This window comes from Solanum stenotomum, chromosome 10 (genome assembly GCF_019186545.1).
Source record: "Solanum stenotomum isolate F172 chromosome 10, ASM1918654v1, whole genome shotgun sequence".
Taxonomy (NCBI): Eukaryota; Viridiplantae; Streptophyta; class Magnoliopsida; order Solanales; family Solanaceae; genus Solanum; species Solanum stenotomum.
Window position 1 is genome coordinate 48223830 of NC_064291.1, and position 21762 is coordinate 48245591.

General features: G+C 36.2%; 1 protein-coding gene across 1 annotated transcript; it reads right to left on the reverse strand.

The window, feature by feature from the left end:
- Positions 1-224: 224 nt before the first annotated feature.
- Positions 225-21172, reverse strand: LOC125841272 (nudix hydrolase 3). The gene is made up of 21 exons (XM_049520367.1): positions 20976-21172; positions 19573-19752; positions 18225-18302; positions 17195-17291; positions 14584-14717; positions 14088-14169; positions 13192-13278; positions 11767-11873; positions 10856-11027; positions 10535-10776; positions 10382-10463; positions 9534-9599; positions 8394-8471; positions 8211-8306; positions 6186-6292; positions 5903-6071; positions 5641-5724; positions 3085-3179; positions 2902-2992; positions 2679-2825; positions 225-736 (listed from the first exon to the last, which is right to left on the reverse strand). The coding sequence occupies exons 1-21, from the start codon at positions 21068-21070 to the stop codon at positions 674-676; spliced, it is 2352 nt and encodes a 783-aa protein (XP_049376324.1). The 5' UTR covers positions 21071-21172; the 3' UTR covers positions 225-673.
- Positions 21173-21762: the final 590 nt, after the last annotated feature.

Here is a 21762-nt window from a genome sequence, read left to right on the forward strand (position 1 = left end):
AAAATATGTAAAGAAAAAAAAAGGATTTAATAATTGCCTTGAACTTGCTATTTGATAAAAAAGTAATAGCTTCAGAAATTTGAATAGGTTAAACAAAAGAATAAACATTCATTAGAAGTATTTTGATTTTGATTATTGATAATAATAAAATCTCATGCATTACTCAAAACAAGAAAACTGATATATCATAGATTGGTCCAAGGCCAAATAAATTGTAAACAAACTGATGATAAATCAATTCTGCATTCACTGGAATTTCAAGATTGCATCAAACTTGGAAACAACAACATTCATTCAAGTTGATTCAGGAGTCACTATTCATCGTTACTCATGAATACGATACAAGTAAGAAGTCATCGAAGATTATTTTGATGTTAGGACCAACAGGAAAGAGGGGTGTGTCGTTGTCTACACAGTACGATGAGAGAAGAATAAGACGTCCCATATTTTGGAAATAAAACATTGCAAATGAATTCACACAGTACTAGTTTTGGAGAGTGCATTAGACATGGAAACAACATAAACAGAAGCAGGCTGAGGAGTCACCATCTATCACAGAACTGATCTTTTCCTTGAAAATTACATTTGCTGTGAGGGCCAACAGGAAGGAAGGGGTGTGTCCTTTAGCGACTCTTCCATGATAAAAGGAAGGTGTGCTGGAACAAGAGTGTCTTCAATTGATATCGCGTAAAATTTGGTTAGCAATGGAAAAATCAGGAACTATATCCACCGGAACCTGAAAATTAAGAGGAACTAATGAAACACAACCTTCAAAAATTTCCAATGAGAAGTCCATAAGTTCAAATAGAATAATCAGATCATACACAATTGAATCACAATCAACAGTCAGTCTAGGAAAAATATTTCTTTTTGATAAGGTAAAAAAAAAAGATCTTAAGTCTGTTCAGTTGATTCCCTATTATCATGCAAACTATACATTTTAAAGGCTTGAACCAAGATTTTGGCATTGCATTGAGGCACCAAATCAGAGTACAGGAAATTTGTTGACGCAAGTAGAAAACAGCTGCTCTTTATATATTCTATCACAATATTTACTCTATCCAGGGCCGTCTATAAGGCAAGGGCATTGGAGCCCTTGCTTTAAGCCTCAAATTACTATGACACACACACAAAAAACACAAACACAATTTGCATAAATGTTAACAAAAGGTTTCTAATTACTTCTACTAAGTTCACTGTTAAAGTGAATGGAGAGGGGCAAGACTATTTTGAGGGGAAGAGAGGCATTTGGCAAGGGACCCTACGTCTCCTCTGCTCTTTGTGCTAGTAAATGGAGTACTTGATTAGAGCCCTCAGGAAAATGAGGTGATCTGCCAGATTTCCAGTTCCATCCAATGTGCAAAACTACTAGGCATACACACCTAATTATTGCTGATGATTTGATGCTATTTTATAAAGAGAATCTATCTTCTATCAACAGTTACAGAATCATGGAGGTAACTAATCACTTAAGTGATGTTTCTGGACTTGTGGCTAATCTGGACAAGTCAAGTTTCTTCCTAGCAGGTATTGATGAGGTAATCCAAGGATACTGAGCAGTACAGGTATCTCTTTAGGCTCTTTGCCTAATAGATATCCAGGACTTCCTGTATCCTCCAACTAGTAGAATAAGGTGGAGTGTCATATGCTGGTAGACAAAATTACAGGCAGGATTAACAATGGTTACTCTAGACATCTTTCTTATATTGGAAGATTACAAATTATTAGTGCTGCACTCTTCTCTATTCACAACTTTTGGCAGGCAGTGTTTATTCTGCCTCAAAGTGTGCTTAAAGAAGTAGACAGGAAGAGCAGGAAATTTATCTGGGGGAGCTCTGAGGGCATTTGTATATAATCAAGACATACTACGTGGTGGGGATGGGGACTATGGGGGTGAGGGTGGGGGTGAAGATGAGGTGTGTTGGAGGGTCGGGAGGAGACAATTAATGTGGATTATCACTTATAGAACTTGTTTTCCCTACTTTCATTTAGGAAGTCATTTTCCTCATTTTTAAGAAACTTATTTTCCTAGAGAAAATATTTTGACCAACCTAACATGGAAAAATCAAAAAGCATTTTCCAAAAAATGTTTTCCTCCATATCGAACACACCCTAAATGCAACTCAGTTTCCTCAGCTATTTCTCGTTGTCTCATTTGATTGATCTGTAGATCACAAAGCAAGTCCTTCCTCTCATTAATACATGAATTTTATTAAGTTCGTTCAAGGTCTCTTATAAAGGTTGATTTAAGATCACAAATTGCATTGTGCCGCCTCATTTTACGGCCTCTTATGATGATATGTTACGTTGCAGATAGTAGCAATACTCCATCTAAAACTAATCCTTGGAGTTTAGCTGCTTGAGAACACGGAAGACACTCAATGATAAGGTCGGGCTATTTACCTTTCAATGGGTACAATTATATGCTTAATACACAGATCATGATTTTTCATTGGCAAATGCCCATCTAGGTCAAATCTCCATTCTTTAACACCACACTACTTATGTTACCATTATAAAAAAAACACCACATTATTAAAATATTGAAATAAATAGTATAAAGGCACCCTAAAATTAAATGTCAGAAATTAGACAAAAGTAATTTTAGGTCAATTGCACTCGGGCCTCGGCATTCAATTACTAAAACAGCTATTGGTGATAACAAAGAGGGATTATACCTGAACAGTCTCCAGCTTTTCCAGTGCGCGTTTCAGTGGTGGTGTCATCACACCATATTTCTGAAGAAGTGTTTTAGCAGCTTCTTTGTCGCCTCTTGCTTGTATTGTCAGAATTTCTCTGCTTAAGCTCGCAACACTATCTTCAACCTTTGAATAGAAGCAAACAGTGACTTCATTGGAAGAATCAAGTGAACTATGAAATAGCAATTCCATGCTCTCGTACCTTTTTAAAATCAACACCAAATGTTTCATCGGGATGCAAAATAAATGCACCTTTCTCGAAAAGATAATTAAACTGCAGTGCCTGTCCTTTCCTGATTGTGTTTGAAAAATTAAAGGCTGCTGAGAGCAGACAATGTGGAAGGTTAAAGACTAATGAGGATAACAAATTGACAACAATGCCTACCCATGAGCTTCCTCTAATCCAAAGCGTACTGAGCGGAAACATCCAGCAAGAAAAGAGACATACATTGACTTGGCCAGGCTCTTTGGAAGCAAATCCTGAGCCATATAACAACAAAGATCACTGTCTTTTGATTTTGATTATCACAAGGGAGAGAAGGAATGTAATACTGGTATAGTGGTATTCATTCTCAAATTGAAAGATCTTCTGAACTTCTACTAGTAACCTTCAGCCAGCCAAATCACATATATTTGCCACAAGTTTGTACATGGAAAGGCAATAAGATAGCTAAATAGAACATTAAAAAATCCTCTAAGAAGTGATATTCTAACAGGTTCATACACTAACTATAGTTCTATTGAATACAATCTTCCAGTTTCTGATGATCCCCATCTCCTTGCGAAGACTAGAAAAGGCAACAAGATACTTTCAAAACTCAGCATTGTAAATTTACCAAAAGAATAAGTTAGGGCAGGAAAGGAGCCCAAAAAAAGTGACAAGGGTAAAAACTTTTACGAACCATTAGAAGCTCATCCGAGAGAAAAACGTGATTTTCTTAGTATGTACATGCATAACAGATCTCTTACTTGTTAGGGACTGTCACAATGTTAATAAATCTGCCATAATGAAAAAGGATGCTCTCAGGCACGAGTCCCAAGGTTGAAAGTTAGAAGTCCCTTTCGGGCTTCTGAATCTACTACAGGGGACTTACGCCATTGGAGATCCATCATTTTTCTTCCTTTCTACCTTGTTTCTTTCTTTCTGGTCTGAGATGGAAAATAGCATTTTCTTCAGAATGGGGGGAAGTCTTATGACATAACTGCCTCTTCTACAGCGACGGGGGTATGGTTTGATTGGGTGGAGAGTTCGAAACTCTCTATGAGAAAGACTGATCCTCAGCAGAGGTGCTCTGTTATGGCTATGTAAGAGGCTCCATGAAGCTTCAGCAAATAGGGGAAAGAGTTTCAAGTCATGGAGATGCAAGGATATCACCACCTATACTTATTGCACCCAAAAGTTCAATAAATATGGTTATCTCATTATTACAGTTGAAGGGCTCAGCAGAACAGTCATCATAGAACCAGAGACTAAATTTAATGAAGGTTGGGAGAATCTAGCAGGTAGAATTGAAGACTTCATTAATAAATTCTCAAGCACACAGTACACCACTGAGGACAGGGCACTGTGGAAGGAAGTCATTGTGACAGTATGGTAAAGCTAGCCCCTGGTGCACAGAAATGGTAATTGATACCTATGGAGCGGGAGTGTGGAGAATTAATTAGGAACTTATGGTAATCAATGGAAGACAAATCTGCCTCAAGGTTGGCAATGGTGCAAGGATAAAATTTTGGAGAGATAGGTGGAATGAACAAACTCCTCTAAAGGAGGCATTCCCTGACCTATTTCTTATTTGTCTAAATCCTGAGGTGACAGTCTAGGAGTGCTGGTCCACACAGGGGTAGGATATCCCTTTTAGGGGGCTTCTAAATGATTGAGAGATAGAGAGTGTAGCCCTTATACTGGGGAAAGTAGGGCAAGTTTTTATCACTAATACAGAGGCTAATAGAGCTCTTTGGAAACACAATAGAAATGGGATATTGTCTGTAAAGAGGCCTTCAGGTGACTAATGAGAATGATCAGTTCAAGTGGAACTACTTTTGGAAAAGAAACATTCCTACCAAAGTAAAGTGCTTCACTTGGTTGGTTATAAAAAGTGCTTGCCTAACTCAAGAAGTGCTACAGCGGAAGAGAAGAGACAAGAAATAAGCCTTAAAAGGCCAACCCCCGGGCAGAGTTGGAGTCTGGGCCATGTCTCAGTCCCAGTGTGGCTGACCATTCAAAAAGTTAACTGAAATTGTATTGTATCTTTACTTTTTTGGTGTAAACAGTAAGGTATAGAGGATTCTGAGCAGATTATAGATCTGATACGGAGTTCTTTTGAGGTAGCCAGCATTTCCTTAAATGCTGATTTATACAAACTTACCAGCTTAAAAGAAAAAAAAAACAGATCAATTACTTGGTTTCAATAAGGATTGGACAAACTAGGCTTTGTTGGAGGGTCCATGTGCTGTGTAAATAGAGGCAAAAGTCTCTCTCATAAAGATGCAATCCATATGGAGACCTTCCAAAACACAAGCTACACATATTTCTTGAAGTAACTAGATAATCAAGCAACTTGATTTCCCTGACAGATTTTAAAACAACCATTAAGTATATTACTGATATCTTATATGCAGATTAGCTTCAACCTGTTGTAAAACTTTTGTTGCCACACAAAATCCGGTTTGCCGATCAGATCCATCTTCTATTTAGGACTCCAAGAAAACATAATTTGAACAAAAAGCCCAACTGGTTAAGGTTACATTTTTAAATAGGTAAACCACGATATTCTATTTCTCTCCCCAAGAAACAAAGCCTAAAGTAAATTTTCCTCATTAAACCACAAAAACAGATATAAAAACTAAGAAAAGCAATGTAAATCAGCTAGTCCCCAAGAAAAATTGTAACTCCATATGCAAGAGTGAACTGTTCTTAATCAGCTGTCATTTAGTTTCTTACCTTATCCATTAAAAACCTAAGCGCCCAAAGCCCAACAATATCTGCCTTTGCTTCTTCTAGTGATGAATGAAGTTCTTGCAGCTCCTATATAATAAGGTACAGGAGAATCTTATGTCAAAATGGTATGAGAACAGATGAAAAGACAATATTTGAAGAAAAAAAAAATTTGTCTAGAAGCAATGAGATGGAATCTGATTCTTCAAACAACAATTAGATGAATAAGGACATAAATTTGGAGAAATAAAGCACAGTTAAAACTGACTAATCTGACTGTCGACTTTTGCCCATTCGGAAGTGTGATTGTGTGAGGCCCGATTCCATGGCAGCATTCATGACAAATTGTGTGAGTAAAGAAAGAGTCAAAGTCCACAAGCTCTTGTTGTTCTTCCATAATACACACATTAGCTATAGGCTTAAGGATAAGCTTGAACCTGATCAAAGAACCAGAGGAAGTACATTATATAAGCATGTCACAGGTACCTAAAACTGTTTGTTTGATAAGTGACTTGGAAAATCACAGGAAGGGGAGGAAAATGAGTTCGTACTTTGCTTCTGAAACATTCTTAAGCATGACCATGGATGTTCCTCGATCTTTTACTATTCTTTCATCATTAGGAAGATTAAATGCGACTGTTTGAGGGCCCTTCACATCCTGCCAAAGAAAGGAGTACTTGGATTATTGTAATATTTGGTTGTAGTTACTGTTCAGTATGCTTTGTGATGCTTTCACCTTGTTTATTCTTTTTTGGATTGCTTTGGACTATTTTTTCTTGAGCCGAGGGTCTATCGTAAACAACCTGTCTACATATGAGGTAGAGGTAAGGTCTGCGTACACTCTACCCTCCCAGACCCACTTTGTGGGACTATACTGGGTATGTTGTTGTTGTAACCTGAAATGATCTATTTTCCTGGTACCTCGATTATCGTATTGTAGTTTCTGTTCTGTTACTATCTGTAGTTTTTGTTATTATCTGATGTTTCTTGTACTCCCAATACTTCTTTTTTCTGGACTGTTTTTCCTTGAGCCAAGGGTCTATTGGATAAAGCCTCTCTACCTCTAAAGAAGGGATAAAATTTGTGTACACTCTACCCCCTCCAGAGACCCCACTTTGTGGGACTACACTGGGTATGTTGCTGCTGTTGTAACCTGAAGTGGCCTATATATTGGTCTTTGTTCCTACTTTGGTATAGTGTGATTTTCACAAGAAAGGAATAAGGTGCCAAGCAGGAACTGGCTGTGCTGAATTGTTGGTAAGAACTAAGAACCGAGAACAATGCTTTTTTTTAAAAAAAAAATGAGCATCAGTTCGTATAAGGCTAACACTCACTTCATGTGCAGTCAAAACAACAATTTGCAACTTGTCAAACAAAACATATGTTATACATTGGGTTCGCTTGGAAGTTCCTGATCCAAGTATATGTTACATTGTTCCCATTTCAGCACCTGGTTTACAGACATTTTAGTAAAAGAAACAATCTTGACTCTAAATTTCAAGGAAAGAAATCCAACTATAGAAGAAATCGAGGAGAACAATTTTCAGCCTATTTCTTTTTAAGTGGAGTTAAATAGATCAGTGCCATTCGCCTCTGGAAAGTCCAGACATTCTTTTGGAAGGCATCATCTCGTGATTTTTTCTGACTCTTAACACCCCCTCCCCCCCTCTTCTCGCCCAAACCCAACTAGAGCATGGACCGGAAGCCCAAATGAGGATAAACCTGGCACTGATACCATGTAAGGATATGACAACTGGACCAAACTCAACCTCAAAAGCTAGCTCATGAAGGGAGGATTGCCCAAGTCCATATAAGCAGACCACCAGTCCATTCCCCAAACAAATGTGGGACTTTAGCCCACTCTAACAATCAGTAAAGGTATCCTTCCCCTCCATTTCTACCCACTTTTATATGGGAAAAGCTTGATATTAGATACAACAAAAATAAAACAAAATAAGATAAAATTTATCCCTCCCTCCTTTGCATCCCTAAGTCTTCAGTGCTTTTCTCCCTTTCTTTTTATTTGATGACAAGGGAAACCCGCAGCCGCTACCCTTTGGGTGCGCACAGGGTAAAACCCCGCTCCTATGCAATAGCTCGTAAACCACATAGGAGAGGTAACCCGCACTAGGCAAGCCCGGTGCGACGAGCTCTACCCAGAAGGCAAACCCGTTGCTTTCACTGGCAAGGGGTTTCAAACTTGAAACCTCCAACATGGAAGTCTCAAGCCCAAACCACTGGGCCACCCCGAAGGGTACTTTTCTCCCTTTCTTTCAGTCCTAACAGTGTGCAATATGGTTCCACCTCATCCAGCAAAAGAGTAGAGGTCACAAGGTTTACTAAGAAGAAGGCTTAAAAGAATAATCCCATAATCTTGGAAAAATATCTTACTTTGTGAAGCCTTGGAGTACACAATCACAGACACAAACTCACAGTACATATGTAAGACTTTTATCTGATATTTTCTTCCCAAAAATGCAGTTCTTGTGAGATAAAGATAAGAAAGCATTTGCTTTTAGATGAGTTGCATAAGGAGGAAAAGAGATTTAAAAGAAAATGTAATAAAAGAGACTCACCCCTGCATTGTAAAGAAGCTGAATAACCCGGATGGGGGCAGCTGTAACATTTTCTGACTTGTAAATATCATCCAGAGGAAGATTCTTCTCCAAAACCTAAAATAGGTTATTTTCAGCAAGGAACAGAAGAAATAAAGAAATTATGGAGCAAAAGCTGATCTAGCATGAGAGGTCTATAGGCACCTGCAGCTGATCACCAAATAATTTAAGTTGAGCTGTTGCTTCGTCATCACGGACTCCTATAAATGCCTCAAATGTTGCCTAGCAGATAAGATAACATTAGCTACGTGTATCACAAGAAAAATGTACAAGGTCCACATTTCCAATAACAATTTATTGTCAGCAAGCAAAAGATTTTCATTAATATCAAAAGACATTACGAAAAGGATCCATCAGTTACAAGCTACTTTATGTAATGAGCTAATCAATCAAACAGATCCAGAAGGTTGGGCCATGCCAAATTTTGCTAACTCGGTCATTTCGAAAACTCTGGCATATGAGCTGCTACGTGGATACTGTCTAGGATACATCAACTGTAGAATGGCTACACATGCAATGTTAAGTTCCACGAGATTCTAAATAGAGTGAGCTTCCCGAAAGAAAACTAAGTCAAAGGCAAAGTATAGTATATGCGACTCCCACAGAGGAAAATGCATATAGCAAGCAGTGATCATCAAATTTATATATATTAAGTACTGTATCTGCGACTAGAGACGATATTAAGTGGAATAATGCACCTTTCATTTATATATGTTTCCAGTTTACTAATCAACCGAACAAATCAAGAATATGAGATCAGTTTTGTGATAATGATTTTAATATCTCAATCTTGGCCAGCATTCGAAAACCAGCTGAACTACTACTTATTTTTCAAAAAAATTGGAGCGATGTATTTTTCTATCATACCAAACACACCCTTAATTACTTCAATCTTTTCCTTTCTTTTATTCTTAATGGAGGGTTCTTGGTAGATTTTATCTCAGAAAAAAAGAGCTAGAGAATAATAAACATGGTGATGATATGAAGTGATTTATCTGACGTGTTTATGTTATTCATGTCAGGACAAGTGAGAAACGCATGGAGTGAAGGTATTTAAAACGTACATTCTGATCAAGTTGAGGTGCTATTTGAGAACTGTAATTTTAATAATCAGAAATAGAAATCTGTGAATGATACTGCATGATGTTTGACCCTCATTATCAAACAGGTAAGCCAATGTGGTACTACACCAAATAGTTAGCTTGAGCATTCTGGATCAAGGCAGAAAATTAGAATCACAGTAGAAATTGTAAGCAAGGGTTGAGTTTCAAAATTTGTTGATACCTTGTATCCAAAAAGTGCATCTTCATAAGTTTCATACGGGCCAATAGTGACATCCAACTTGGAGTCCTTCATAAGTTAGAAAGCAAAAGAACGTGTCAGCTCTAAGAATGACTGTCAAACCTAGAATGAAAGCACATGAAAGGGCCACATACGGCTTACATAACAAGCCGAAATTCATCAAGGCATCCCCCCCCCCCGGGACATCAAGGTATTTAACTTGGGAAGAGTTGGAAAAACCAACACATTAAAGAATTACGGAGGAAATTGGTTCCACAGATTAACCAAATGTGCAAGGACAGTACAGACACCAGCATCAAGTTAATGAATTTCATTTGATAATCCTAACTTGGCAAAGCTAATAAATAAAGTTAAGTCAAACAACTGAATTTTATAATCCTAACTTTGCTATTACAGCCTAGATCATGAAGCATTTGAAAAAGAAAAATTAAAAAAACGAGAACCCAAAAACATAAGCAAAAGATCAACAATATACAAGGAAGAAAATGATTTCATTATATATAGGACAGTGCTGACGTCAATTCCCAAAGTTTAGATACCAAAGTTGGCAATTTATTGGTAATGAATTAGACTAATTTTGATGATTCTCGTTCTGCCAGCACTATCTTACTCAACAGTGTGACAAATCAATTGCAAAAGTTGCTCAAATTGTTAAAGTTAAAGCATAGTCTTGTGTAAGATTAATATTCATCTGATAAGCTTTCTTAGCCATTGCGTACGAAATGCCTACCCATCAGAGCTCAAAAAAAGCCACTCATGACAGATTTTCATAAAATTAAATAGTTCCAACATATGCACTACAGACAGATAGGCAGTAGTAGCATACTAACCAACTCCATCCAGGCGATATCTGAATCATAATAGTCATTTGAAAGAAAAGCATCAGCCTTGCTATAAAGAAGTCTCTTTAAACTGAAAAGCAGAGCAACTTACTAAGTCAACCTGTATTCAACATAATTAAATACCTAAAACAAATTGAATACCTAGATGAGCTGGTCATATCTCCTGCTTTACGGAGCAATGTGGCTGCTTCAGCAAGAAGAGAGTTGTACTCTTGAGAATAAGGAACCACATACAGATCTTGAGGAGAGCTAGTGACATTTCCCATTTTGTGGGATATTGAATCTTCAGACAATGATTCACTATGCCTTCTAATAACATTAAAAAAGCCCATTGCTTCTTCCTGTTTATCTTGTTGAAGACTATCTTTCCATAAGTTGAATTCCTAAAAAAGAAAAAGGCATAGATAATGAGTGTAAAGACTATTTTTACAGCAAATCACAAAGTGATTACCATGGTAATACCATTTTGTCCATATCTGGCGGATAAAAATTTGCACCAGGAGGTTTCACAGCAGGAAATGCTGTTCTATATTCAAAACCCTTCCAGCCTGGTACAGGCTTTGTTGCCTTCGGAAGAAGTTTGATAGCTGAATCTGCAGTCGTCAAAAAAGCCGCATTTTCATCCAGGGAAGACCTAACAATGTAAGAGTGAGCTCAGAAAATTCCAATCAATAGTTTTTCGGAAACTAAAAACAATAAAGAACCTAAATTGTCTTAAGCTACTATGCTTTTGGTGTATTCAATTACACTCAAATGGTACTATCTCCATAATTGATGTACTAGACTCAATTTAGGAAATGATAGTAGGATTCAAGTACATTTGTAAATATTGAGCAGTACAGTTATAGTACTGTCTTTTGAGGAATATACAAAGTTACCAGTTTCAAAAAAAAAAATATAAAAGAACTTTCCATTTGCATTCAAAGCAGGGGTTTAAGATACAGAGACAAATAGTGCAACCTCAAGCGCAATGGTGGGGGAAACCTTAGGCGAATCCCAAATTTTTGAGATGATAAACCTCGGTAAGGACACTGAGTCCCTAAAGAGTTTTATTTTTTTCTGGGGGAGGGGGGGGAGGGGGTATGTAACACCCTAGGCAAATCTCACATCAGCAAAACCAGGGAGATGTTGGATATAAGGAAGCAAGCTTCTAGGACAACTTCCCCTGTGAAAGTATAAACTAGTGCCTAAGACAGACCTATGTTGCTCGGATGCGGGTGTGAGCGCCCAACACAGGTGCGGATCGGATTCGTCATCACCTAATTCTTAGGATGCTGAGATAGGGATAGAGAGTATGGGCAAACATAGACACAAAAACACAAAGAGGAAGAAGGATTGAAGAAGGAGCATAGCTTTTCATAAGGGGAACATACCATGGACTTTTGTTAATTACATAGTACATCCATTTCAGCTTGTCCAACTGTGATTTGTCCGCATTCTCCTTTAGCCAGTCTCTCAAAGATGGATTGCTATACCAAACCTATGTTATGGAATAAAAAAAAAGAAGAGCATATCAATAGGAGAAATTCAAAAGAGGTTCTCTATGAGCCACTGCAAGCACTGATAACATCACATAAATAAAACTAGTTAGTCATATTTCTCAGTATGGAATTTATAAAGGATCATTTCATCTAGGTTGAAAGATCATAACATGGGGCTGGGAGTGTTAAGAAAACCAAAATAAGTGGTTCGCATTTCTCTCCTCCAAACCTAAAATTGGAAGAAAGGAAATTTCATATTCTCTTGGATATAACATTACAAGTTATGAAGGCACCTTAAAAATGTAAGGCATCATTTAATTACATGCCACATTTACATAGCCTAGGACTCCTATATAAGAAGCTCCACTTGTACAATGTTAATCATCAACTCAACAAGTTTTCTCCTTTTATAGCCGCTACAATCTTCATAAAGACGTAATTAACTTCTTGTCTACTCAAGAAGTACAATTCTTTTCACAATATTATGGTCCTTTTTACAATACATTGCTAGTTGTACCCCCTCCTCCTGCACCCATTTTTAGATAAGGTATATAAAATTATTGACGTTGAAAGAGAACTCCTGTATACAAGCAATATCCCAAAGAAAATAGAGAACCTACATCAATTTCTTTGAAATGAATCAAAGTCAAATGTTACTAATTTCTTTGAAATGAACCAACAATAACAACATGGTAACACATGAAACTCCCGTGGCTCATGTCAAAGAAAAGTCAAATGTAGACTACTTCCATAGAAATGCATCAGCTATAACACTTGTAACACATGGTTTTGAACTAGTCTAATGCACCAGATTAAAAAAACTTTGTTCAATTTTAATGTTTCTAAGATTTACAGGATCTTCAATATATGGCTAAACATATATATTTTGACCCTAACTTGAGAATTGACTGAACACTTCCTACAAAAAAACACGAGCCTATCTCTGATTTACACAACCAAATCCCATCCTTCAAATTCATTTTGATGTGCATCATACAAACTTGGGAATGTTTAAGCACATTCTTGCCATATTGAATATGACAACATGCATTATAAGTGATGTCAGTGATGATAATGCCATCTACTATAGCTATCTCCTCAAGATTTGACATCACCGCTGACAACCCCGCACCAAAATGGGGAAAAAAAAGAATTGGACTTCTTGCTCCATCAAAAAATAAGACCTATGGCAGTAACTTAAGACATACAAACTTAATTGCAGAAACATAGCAGACTACTTGCTTATCTAAACTAATATGCATTCAGTCAAAAATACATCAGAATTTGAACTCTCACTAAAAGACACTGTGATTATACCTGCACATAAAAGATTTTATCCATGATTGTTGCAGCTTTAACAAGTAGTTTTAGAGCTTCTTTGTCTGCTGCAGTCAGCCCAGTCAACTGTACAAAAAAACCTGGCATCAGAAACCCCCATTTAAGAGAAGTCATAACTGTTTCCCTAACTTAATTTTGTCTGTGTCTAAATTGTGTAATTCTGACACACAGAAACACACATAGAAGATAGATGATAATCCTGCATAAGACCAAAGCAGCAGTATTTTGTTAACCAGCAGAACCAAAAAAAGAAAGAATAAAAGACATGGCATATATAAAATGATCATTTCTTTTCTTTTGTTTAATTGTTTATAAAGATCATTTCTCTGTTGTGAAATACCAAACAAGATGAGATATCTGTCACATACTCTTGAAGAATATGCAACAGCTGACATCTGACACTTCAGAACTATAGGCAGAGGAAATTAAGATACTGGAGTATAGGAGCATCTGTCATAATTAGTGAATTAGTTGTGTGTTTATCTATAAGCACTATATATTTTAGCAATCCTTTAAAGCACTTCTAAGCTAATATAAAGAGAAGTAGGACTATCGCTTCAGTGAGGAGGTGATACCTTAAGTAGTTTTTTTCTTTTGAGAAGGTTACCTCAAGTAGTTTTAGTGAGAATTCACATCCTTTTATTGATTTGCGATCTGACCCACAGGTTAACATTACTCATTGAACTTTTTAGTTTTGACATTGGCACCTTAGACACCAGTGTTCAGTTTTTAATTTTATTGAAAAATCTAAGAAAACAGTCAAACACACACACACGAGATAGCAAGAGGTAAATCTGGAGGGTAGAGCATTCTTGCATCAGATTTTATGATCAAGATTTACTGTAAGAATGATCATCATGATTTAGAATTGAAACCTCTGCAGAGAGGGAAGTACTAGCATAGCGGTTTAGCTGCTTCTCAAGAGCCAAATTTCTAGCTGCAGCATTTTCCTTGTACCTGTAGATATCCCATACCAGCTAGCTCAGGTGCACAAAGTAATAAAGTCAACAAAGACAGGATTAATATGCTATTGATTAAGAAGAAAACTGAAAGTTTCAAGTAGATATGTTACAGCAAGACAGTTTATGCACAACAAAAAAAGAAAAGAGCCAAGTTTGGAACATAGGACGCAAACACAATCTCATGCTTAATTTATGGATAGCTATATACAACTAAAAAACATATAACAGGAAAAGTTTTGAACTAATTGCAGAAACATTGTTGAAGTAGGAAAAAATAAAAATATATTTCAAAGGCTCCTTAAAGGAAGGATAATGCGCTTATATTTAAAGCCCAAGTAACCATTCTATGAGAAGATTCGATTAGTCAGTTACATAACTAAAACTTTTTCTTTGGCAATATAAGGCATACCTCTTCTCAATTATCGTAAAGAGCTGACCATATTCCCCATTCACATCATAAGGAACATACTCAGGATGTTCTTGAGCAAGCACTCTTCTGTACTCCTCAAGAGAGAGATATTTTACAGCTGAAACTTCTGATTCCTACCAAGAAAAGATACGTCAATAGTGAAAATTTTCACTTGGTGCAAAAGAGAAAAAAATTAGCTAAAAAGGGAAGAAGAGAAAAAAGTAGCTACTTATTATTTCAGAGCACTATATGGTTTCAGGACTACCTAAGTACTGTTTCGGATGTAATATGAAGTTACTGTTTATCAAAAAAAATAAAAATTCAGAGCACTTGTACTCGCAGTCAACAAACAAGCTTTCAGAAGCTTATGGTATCGGAGTTTCAAGGGATAGTGAAACTAATAAAATTATACGGCATTGTACTTCACATTTACAGCATTTTAAGATTCATTCTTTGGACACTGGGTGCAGGAAACATGTAAAACTCATGAAAATTGTTACTTCTACAGGGAGGTTAAATACATGGTAAAGCACCTGACTTCAAGTTCTTCATATGGAAGTAAAAGATGAGTGAGTGGTAGCTTAGAGTGAGAGTCGTGGCAGACCATTATATAGGTGAGAGAACCTATGACTAGCTTAACACAATTAGGCACCGGCAGACTTTGAGAAAGCAAACACATAACATTTATCAATATAATTATTGAGTGGCTCCTCAAGTTCAAGTAAAATAAAAAAAATTATTGAGTGGCTCCTGACTGGCTGAATAATTCAAGTGGGTGCTTGAATGATTCTAGAGAGAAGACTGAGGAGCAACACCTGAATGGTTGCTACAGAGGAGAGATGCATTAGCATGAACAGTCACGGAAGAAAAGAATGTTACAAGAACTGTCGCTCGGAGTTTCTTGTGACCTCCTCCCTAGTCAAGTTTCTTGCACTGATCGGTTTGGATTCCCAAGGAGCAAAAAGATATATGTTCTTTTACTTGATTGGCAGGGAGAGGAGCAATCTAAACATCTCAGGATTTAAATAAAAAGGGAGGGGAATAGATGTGAATGGTATTTCTGTCCAAAAAGAATCCAGGCAAAGCCGTGGATAATCTCCTACATTATCAGGTGACAACTCATTTATCGTGGAAGATTTTGAGATGGTTCAGGATGCAATGGAAGTCAAGCACTCCGAAGGAGGCAGTCTTCAATTACTACTTTATGTGCGAAAATCCAAGCAAAGACGTCGATTATCTCCTTTTGCGTTATCAGGTGACAACTCGTTCACCATGGCAGATCTTGAGATGGTTCAGGCTATAATGGACAATGTCAGGCACAGTCAATTAGGCCATTAGAGAAGGAAGAGAAAAAGAAGAAGAATGTGGGATGTTGCCCACTAGCACTCCCCAGTAGGTCTTTCTAAAGGAAAGAAATAAGAGCACTTTTGAAAGGTTAGAAAATGACTGTACATTTGAGGAATAACCTCATTTTTGGTTTTGTTTTCCTTGTGCATGCATGAGGTTTCACTAGTGTTTTGGTAGAGAACCATTTTCTTCTACAGGTTCTACACCTTTTGGTAAACAGCTTGTATATGGGAGATTTTTCCCATCATATAAAATTAGTTACCTTATCAAATTAAATACAAATGACTATAAAATTTTAAGAATTCATCTCCGACACCACTTAAGATAAAATAGAAACTAAAAAAATGTTACACTTAAAGATATCCTAGTCCATTTACATTAATTTCAAAATGGTCCTGTACATTCATCCTTATTGCAGGAATTCTATTTCCAATAAATGAACAATAAACCTAAGGAAAAATGAAAATAGCATCGAGAATGACTGGAAAGGTGGAAACACGACCAGAATAAAATTTGATCATTATGAACAAATCAAATTTTTTTATAGATAGAGCCCTCAATGGGAAAATAAAATGGAGCACCTAACAATGCATCTTCACAGACCAAGACTATGAGATCATCCCTTTCATTCTGGGGTGACAGAGGGATTGTACCATTTGAGCTGTTTTTTTCTTGACTTGAAATTGAAATGGGATTTTAGAGTGTCTAGGGTTGGGCCAGGAGGGTCTCTGTCTCTTAATGCCTTCTTTTTTTTTCTCATTGGAGTTATTTCATAAAGACTTGTCAGGGTAAGGAAGAAGGGGGGAACAAGCACACTTGGAGAGTACAGTACAACGGAGAGTTGTATGCTGCGTTCGGGAAGGATGAATTGCTCCCGAAAAGGAATCTATTGGTTCTCTCCCAATTGGTTGGACCATAGGTGCGATGATTTACTTCACAGGTGAGGTCACTGGTTCAAGTCCAGGATGGCCCAGCTTCGCCAGGGAAAAGAATAGAAGAAGCATCTGACTACTTCATGCATGCTCCACTTGGCTCGGGAGATATAGCTCAGTTGGAAGAGCTTCGCTCTTGCAATTGGGTCGTTCCGATTACGGGTAGGATGTCTAATTGTCTAGGCGGTAATGATTGTACCTGAACCAGTGGCTCACTTTTTCTAAGTAATGGAGAAGAGGACTGAAAAGTTACCAAGTGACGAACACATAGTGTTCTCACGCAAGTACCAGAGCAACCACAAGAACATTTAACTACAAACAAAAATACTGACCTGAAGAGTAAAGGCCTCCAAAGGAATTGGATCTATTGTTGTCACCAGATATACATCATTGTATTCATTGTTGATGAACTTGCCATCATTGATAGTGCTGCAATTTATTGTGACATTCAGCATACTCCAATGACTGACAGAAACCCATGCTTTGAAGCACAATAGCTTGTGAAAATGTTATTGAAGTGATGATTAGACATATTCCAGAGTATCTGTATTGTTTTCCTTTCTTCCTGGTTAGTTATTATATAACTATCACGAAAGAACTTGATTATCAACCAAAAAAAAAAAGCAAGAACTATCAAGAAAGTGCTCCAATTGTTAAAAGTCCACTAAATTGTGTATAGCGTAAAAGCCCTGAAAATTCGGACAAAATGGACAGACATTTGAGCAGCATTTGGGAGAAATACTTCAAATATTAGTAATAACTAATAACCACATGTCACATATATGCTTGAGTTATATCTGCAAAATAGAACTATACTATACTACAGTCTAGTCCATGGGATCAAATAAAACAATCAGAACCAATAACTCATAAGAGACAGATGGACCCCAAATTTAATGACTGAGGTTTTGGTAATTCTAGGCTTCAAACACACAGCCAATTGTACCGCATACTCTAATCTTTTAGGAGCTAATTAGTAATAGACTTTTTCAATAAGAAACTAATGAGATTAACATTTCCTATACTGTAGCTATCAATAGTTTCTTTTCTTTGTTGTCCCACTTCTCTATGCCATCAAGCTCCCTGACAGCTCAAGGTGCATATAAAATAACAAACATCTACTTCAAAACTTATAATTAGGTAATTCAGCTGTATTATTCAATTCCAAAGAAAAATATTGGCATATAGATCTTATTTATAAGTTGACTGATAAAGCAATAGACATTTGTCCAGAAGAAACAAAAAAGATAATTCAACAAGGAGGGGAAGCATGAATTCATAGCTCTGAGTCAACAGACAATTGCTACTGCTTAATACTGTATAATAAGAAGACATGAAGAACTAGAGCTTTAGTATACCAACCACTCTTGAAGAAAAACAAATATTAATTCAAATGCATCTTTTGGAAGAGTTACGCCAAGTTCTTCTTGAAGCTCTCGCCTGCAAGAATGTATAAGTCAACAACAGTACAAGCCCCATCAGAAAAGCATTTAGAAGTGTGATGTATGCATTCACATGGGAGAGAACATGTAGCATTGCAAGGGAGTGTAACCTTTCACATACAGACAATTATTAATGGGTTAGTCACTGGTAGAGAAAACTCTCTTTACATAAGAAATGTGTATTACAGAAAATAAACATATTTAAATATATCTACATAATTACAGAGGTTTAGAAGTTGCAGTTAGTGTTTTTACTTGGACAGTTGAAACCAAATGAAATCGATGATACTAGAATGATCATATGCACTCCAAAATTATAACAACTGATCATTACTTAAGAAAACAAATAAGCAAGTTGTAGGAGCTGAGCATTTGTGAAGTGTGAAAATTCATTAGCAAAGCTTGAAACTGTTTTTTTTAAAAACAAAACTATTCATCAGCAAAGCTATTCCACTTTACGCAGCACATAAAGTGTTTACATAAATTTGCGCTTCAGCGAACCAGAGGAGTTATTGGTGTGTGATCCATTTCATTATGAATCGTGTCAGATACTGCACTTTTCTCTTTTGAAAATTTAGAGAGAGTGTGTTTTATGATGGTCAAAGGAGTACAAGATAGAGAGAAAACAGTTGTCATTTCAATCATTATAGCGTTAAATTTAGAGAGAGCGCGTTTCATGATGGTAAAAGGAGTACAAGATAGAGAGCAAACAGTTGTCATTTCAATCATCATAGTGTTAAAGGCAAATAAACCGATCCGCATTCTATATATTTTTTTTTCTGATTTTTATGACTTTATCTCAGTAATAATCCCTAAAGAAAAGAAGTTAGAACACAGCCTTATTGAAAATGAAGCATATTGCTGATTGTGTCAGATACATAGAAGGTTGGTTCACGATAGTGGCTTCTTCTTTTTATTTGAGAAAGAGAAGGAAGAAAAAGGAAATCCATTGGTAGATGAAAAGGACACCAACATAAAGAGACAGAAGAATACGGAACTCTGAAATTTCAAGTAGCGCCACGAGACAATTGTTTTTTGACAAGGTAAATAATTTATTAGCAATTATGGAAACACTGGATACAAGTCATATACCAACTACCAGACAATCTATGATCATGGGATAAAAGTTACCAAATAATGATTCAAGAACATACAGAAAACGTTATACTAAGAATTTGCATGAGGACAGATAAAAGCAAAATCAGAAAAATAAGTCCAGTTCATTTGAAATTATATCTAGAAAGCTCAGCTCCATGCTGGAAACCTACATTGCTGAAATAAGAGATGAATCTCCAGCAGATATATGACCGGCACTCGAGATATCCCATTGACCAGCCCAGGAATCCTTGCAATCAGCACGTCGTTGGAGAAGTAGTTCTTGTGTACTTTCAGCAAATATCCACACATGAACAGCTCGATGGTAGTCTCCATCTCTATGAACATCCCCTCTGAACAAGTAGCACAATAATAGACATCATTAGCCCCATAAGTTCATTATTAATAAAGCTTGGAGAACATTATTACAAATTTTATTTTTTATGACACGTGATATATTTGGGCAACTATGAGCTTAGATTTGTTAATTTCTGCCAGTCAATTTAATAAATTGTCTAGCCAAGATCCAATTCACTTTTCTACTGTTCATTTATTTTGGAAGAAACTATAACAGAGGGAACTCTGCTTTCTGCTACTCCAGTCACAAACCTGCCTTTAACCGATTTCATTATGAGACATAAAAGGGCATCTTAGTCTTTCAAAATTGTCTTCAAGCATTTAAGTAGAGAGAAGGTATTCTCCTGATTAAAACAGGTTGGAAAAGAAAAGCACTTCAAAGATTCATTAATCATTACTCGTTCTTAAAATAAAATAAAAAAGGAGATTCATTAATCAGTATATGAGGTTCGCATTTCACTCAAAATAAAATCCATAGTATCGTCCCCTTTACATGAATAGCATGCAATAAGCTACTTCTCTGTCTTATATACACCAAAATTTGATCCCTACTACCCAAATAAAATAAAAACATACACAATTCAAGTACTCCATTACTTATGCCAACATCTTACTCAGCTAAACCTTTGCATTCCATTAATCTGACAAACCAATAGACACTACCAAAAGATATTGCTCTTCCCAATCAAGTGGAGTAAAAAAGAACAAGAAAAGAAAAAAGATCAAAAGTCATAACCTTCAACTGGACTACTTTGCCCAAGACAAGAGGGGTTGCTTGAATGGTAAACACTCTCCACCTCCAACCCCTAAGGTTGGTACCTAAGGAGGGTTAAAAAAAAGACTACTTTGCCCAAAAATATTACAATACATTCAAGCATAAAAGATCAGTCATTCCCCGACCCCACCGGGCTACCCCTATTCAAGCATAAAAGAATAAACTATTTTTTTTATCCCATTGGCAAGAACTCTGAAAAACAGGTGTTTGTGAACTTGCTCATATTGCTAATTCAAAGCATAAAAGATGAGAATAGTAGTAAGTAGGTTGATGGATGAGTAAAACTAGTAAATTTACACTGAATCTCACAATTCTGTAGCCCAACTAGTTTGGATTCAATCATAGTTATTGTAATCAAACTTACACCAAGAAAAAATTAAAATTGATCAATATTCTTCATAACCCATATGAAATTTTATTTCTTTTTGATGTGGGGTTTTTCACCTGGGTTTAGAGTAGCCGGTTTTTTCTCCAGTTTTTGTAAGGACGTCAAAATACTCTTCTTCCTTCACTGTCGTTTGATCAAATTCGGCAGCCATTGATACTATTTTTTAACTTCCAAACAAACCCACGATTTTGTTTCTTGAAGAAATGCTTGTAAATGGGGTTTTTTGTTCAATAGAAAAGTGAAGATAGATTCTGTAATTATTATTCGGGGGAAAATAAGCAAATACCTATAAAAGCAAAATATTTCTTTTTTTCCCAATTTTTCCCAAATTCCTACTTACGTGTATGACATTTGTCTTATTTAAATAAATATCAATGGTATAGATTTTTAAGTAATCAAGTGTCTTAATCATGGTTAAAAGGATACATATATTCACCATTTAAATCTATCTAATTTAGCTATAAAAAAAATCATGTCACTATTTTTAACACCACAGCTTAAATTATTTTCGTTATCTATAGTTTCTTTATTCATAAAAAAAATGTTTCTTCATAAACTAAATTCTGGCAGTTCAAAATCAATATTTAAATAAATTATTTTTACGAAAAAAAAAAACATTATTAATCATTAAATAAAATTACTAGCATTTAGATATTAAATAAAAAGTATTGAAAATTACTTTGCAATAAATTCACAAAGAAGAATAACATATTTTTTTGCTAGACAAACTTTTTCAAAAAATAGAAAGACTTTTTTAAAAAAAAAATTCTATTGATATTGATCGTAACTCAAATTGTAAATTATAGAGTCCATTCGTTCTCAAAAATTTGGGAAACTGATATA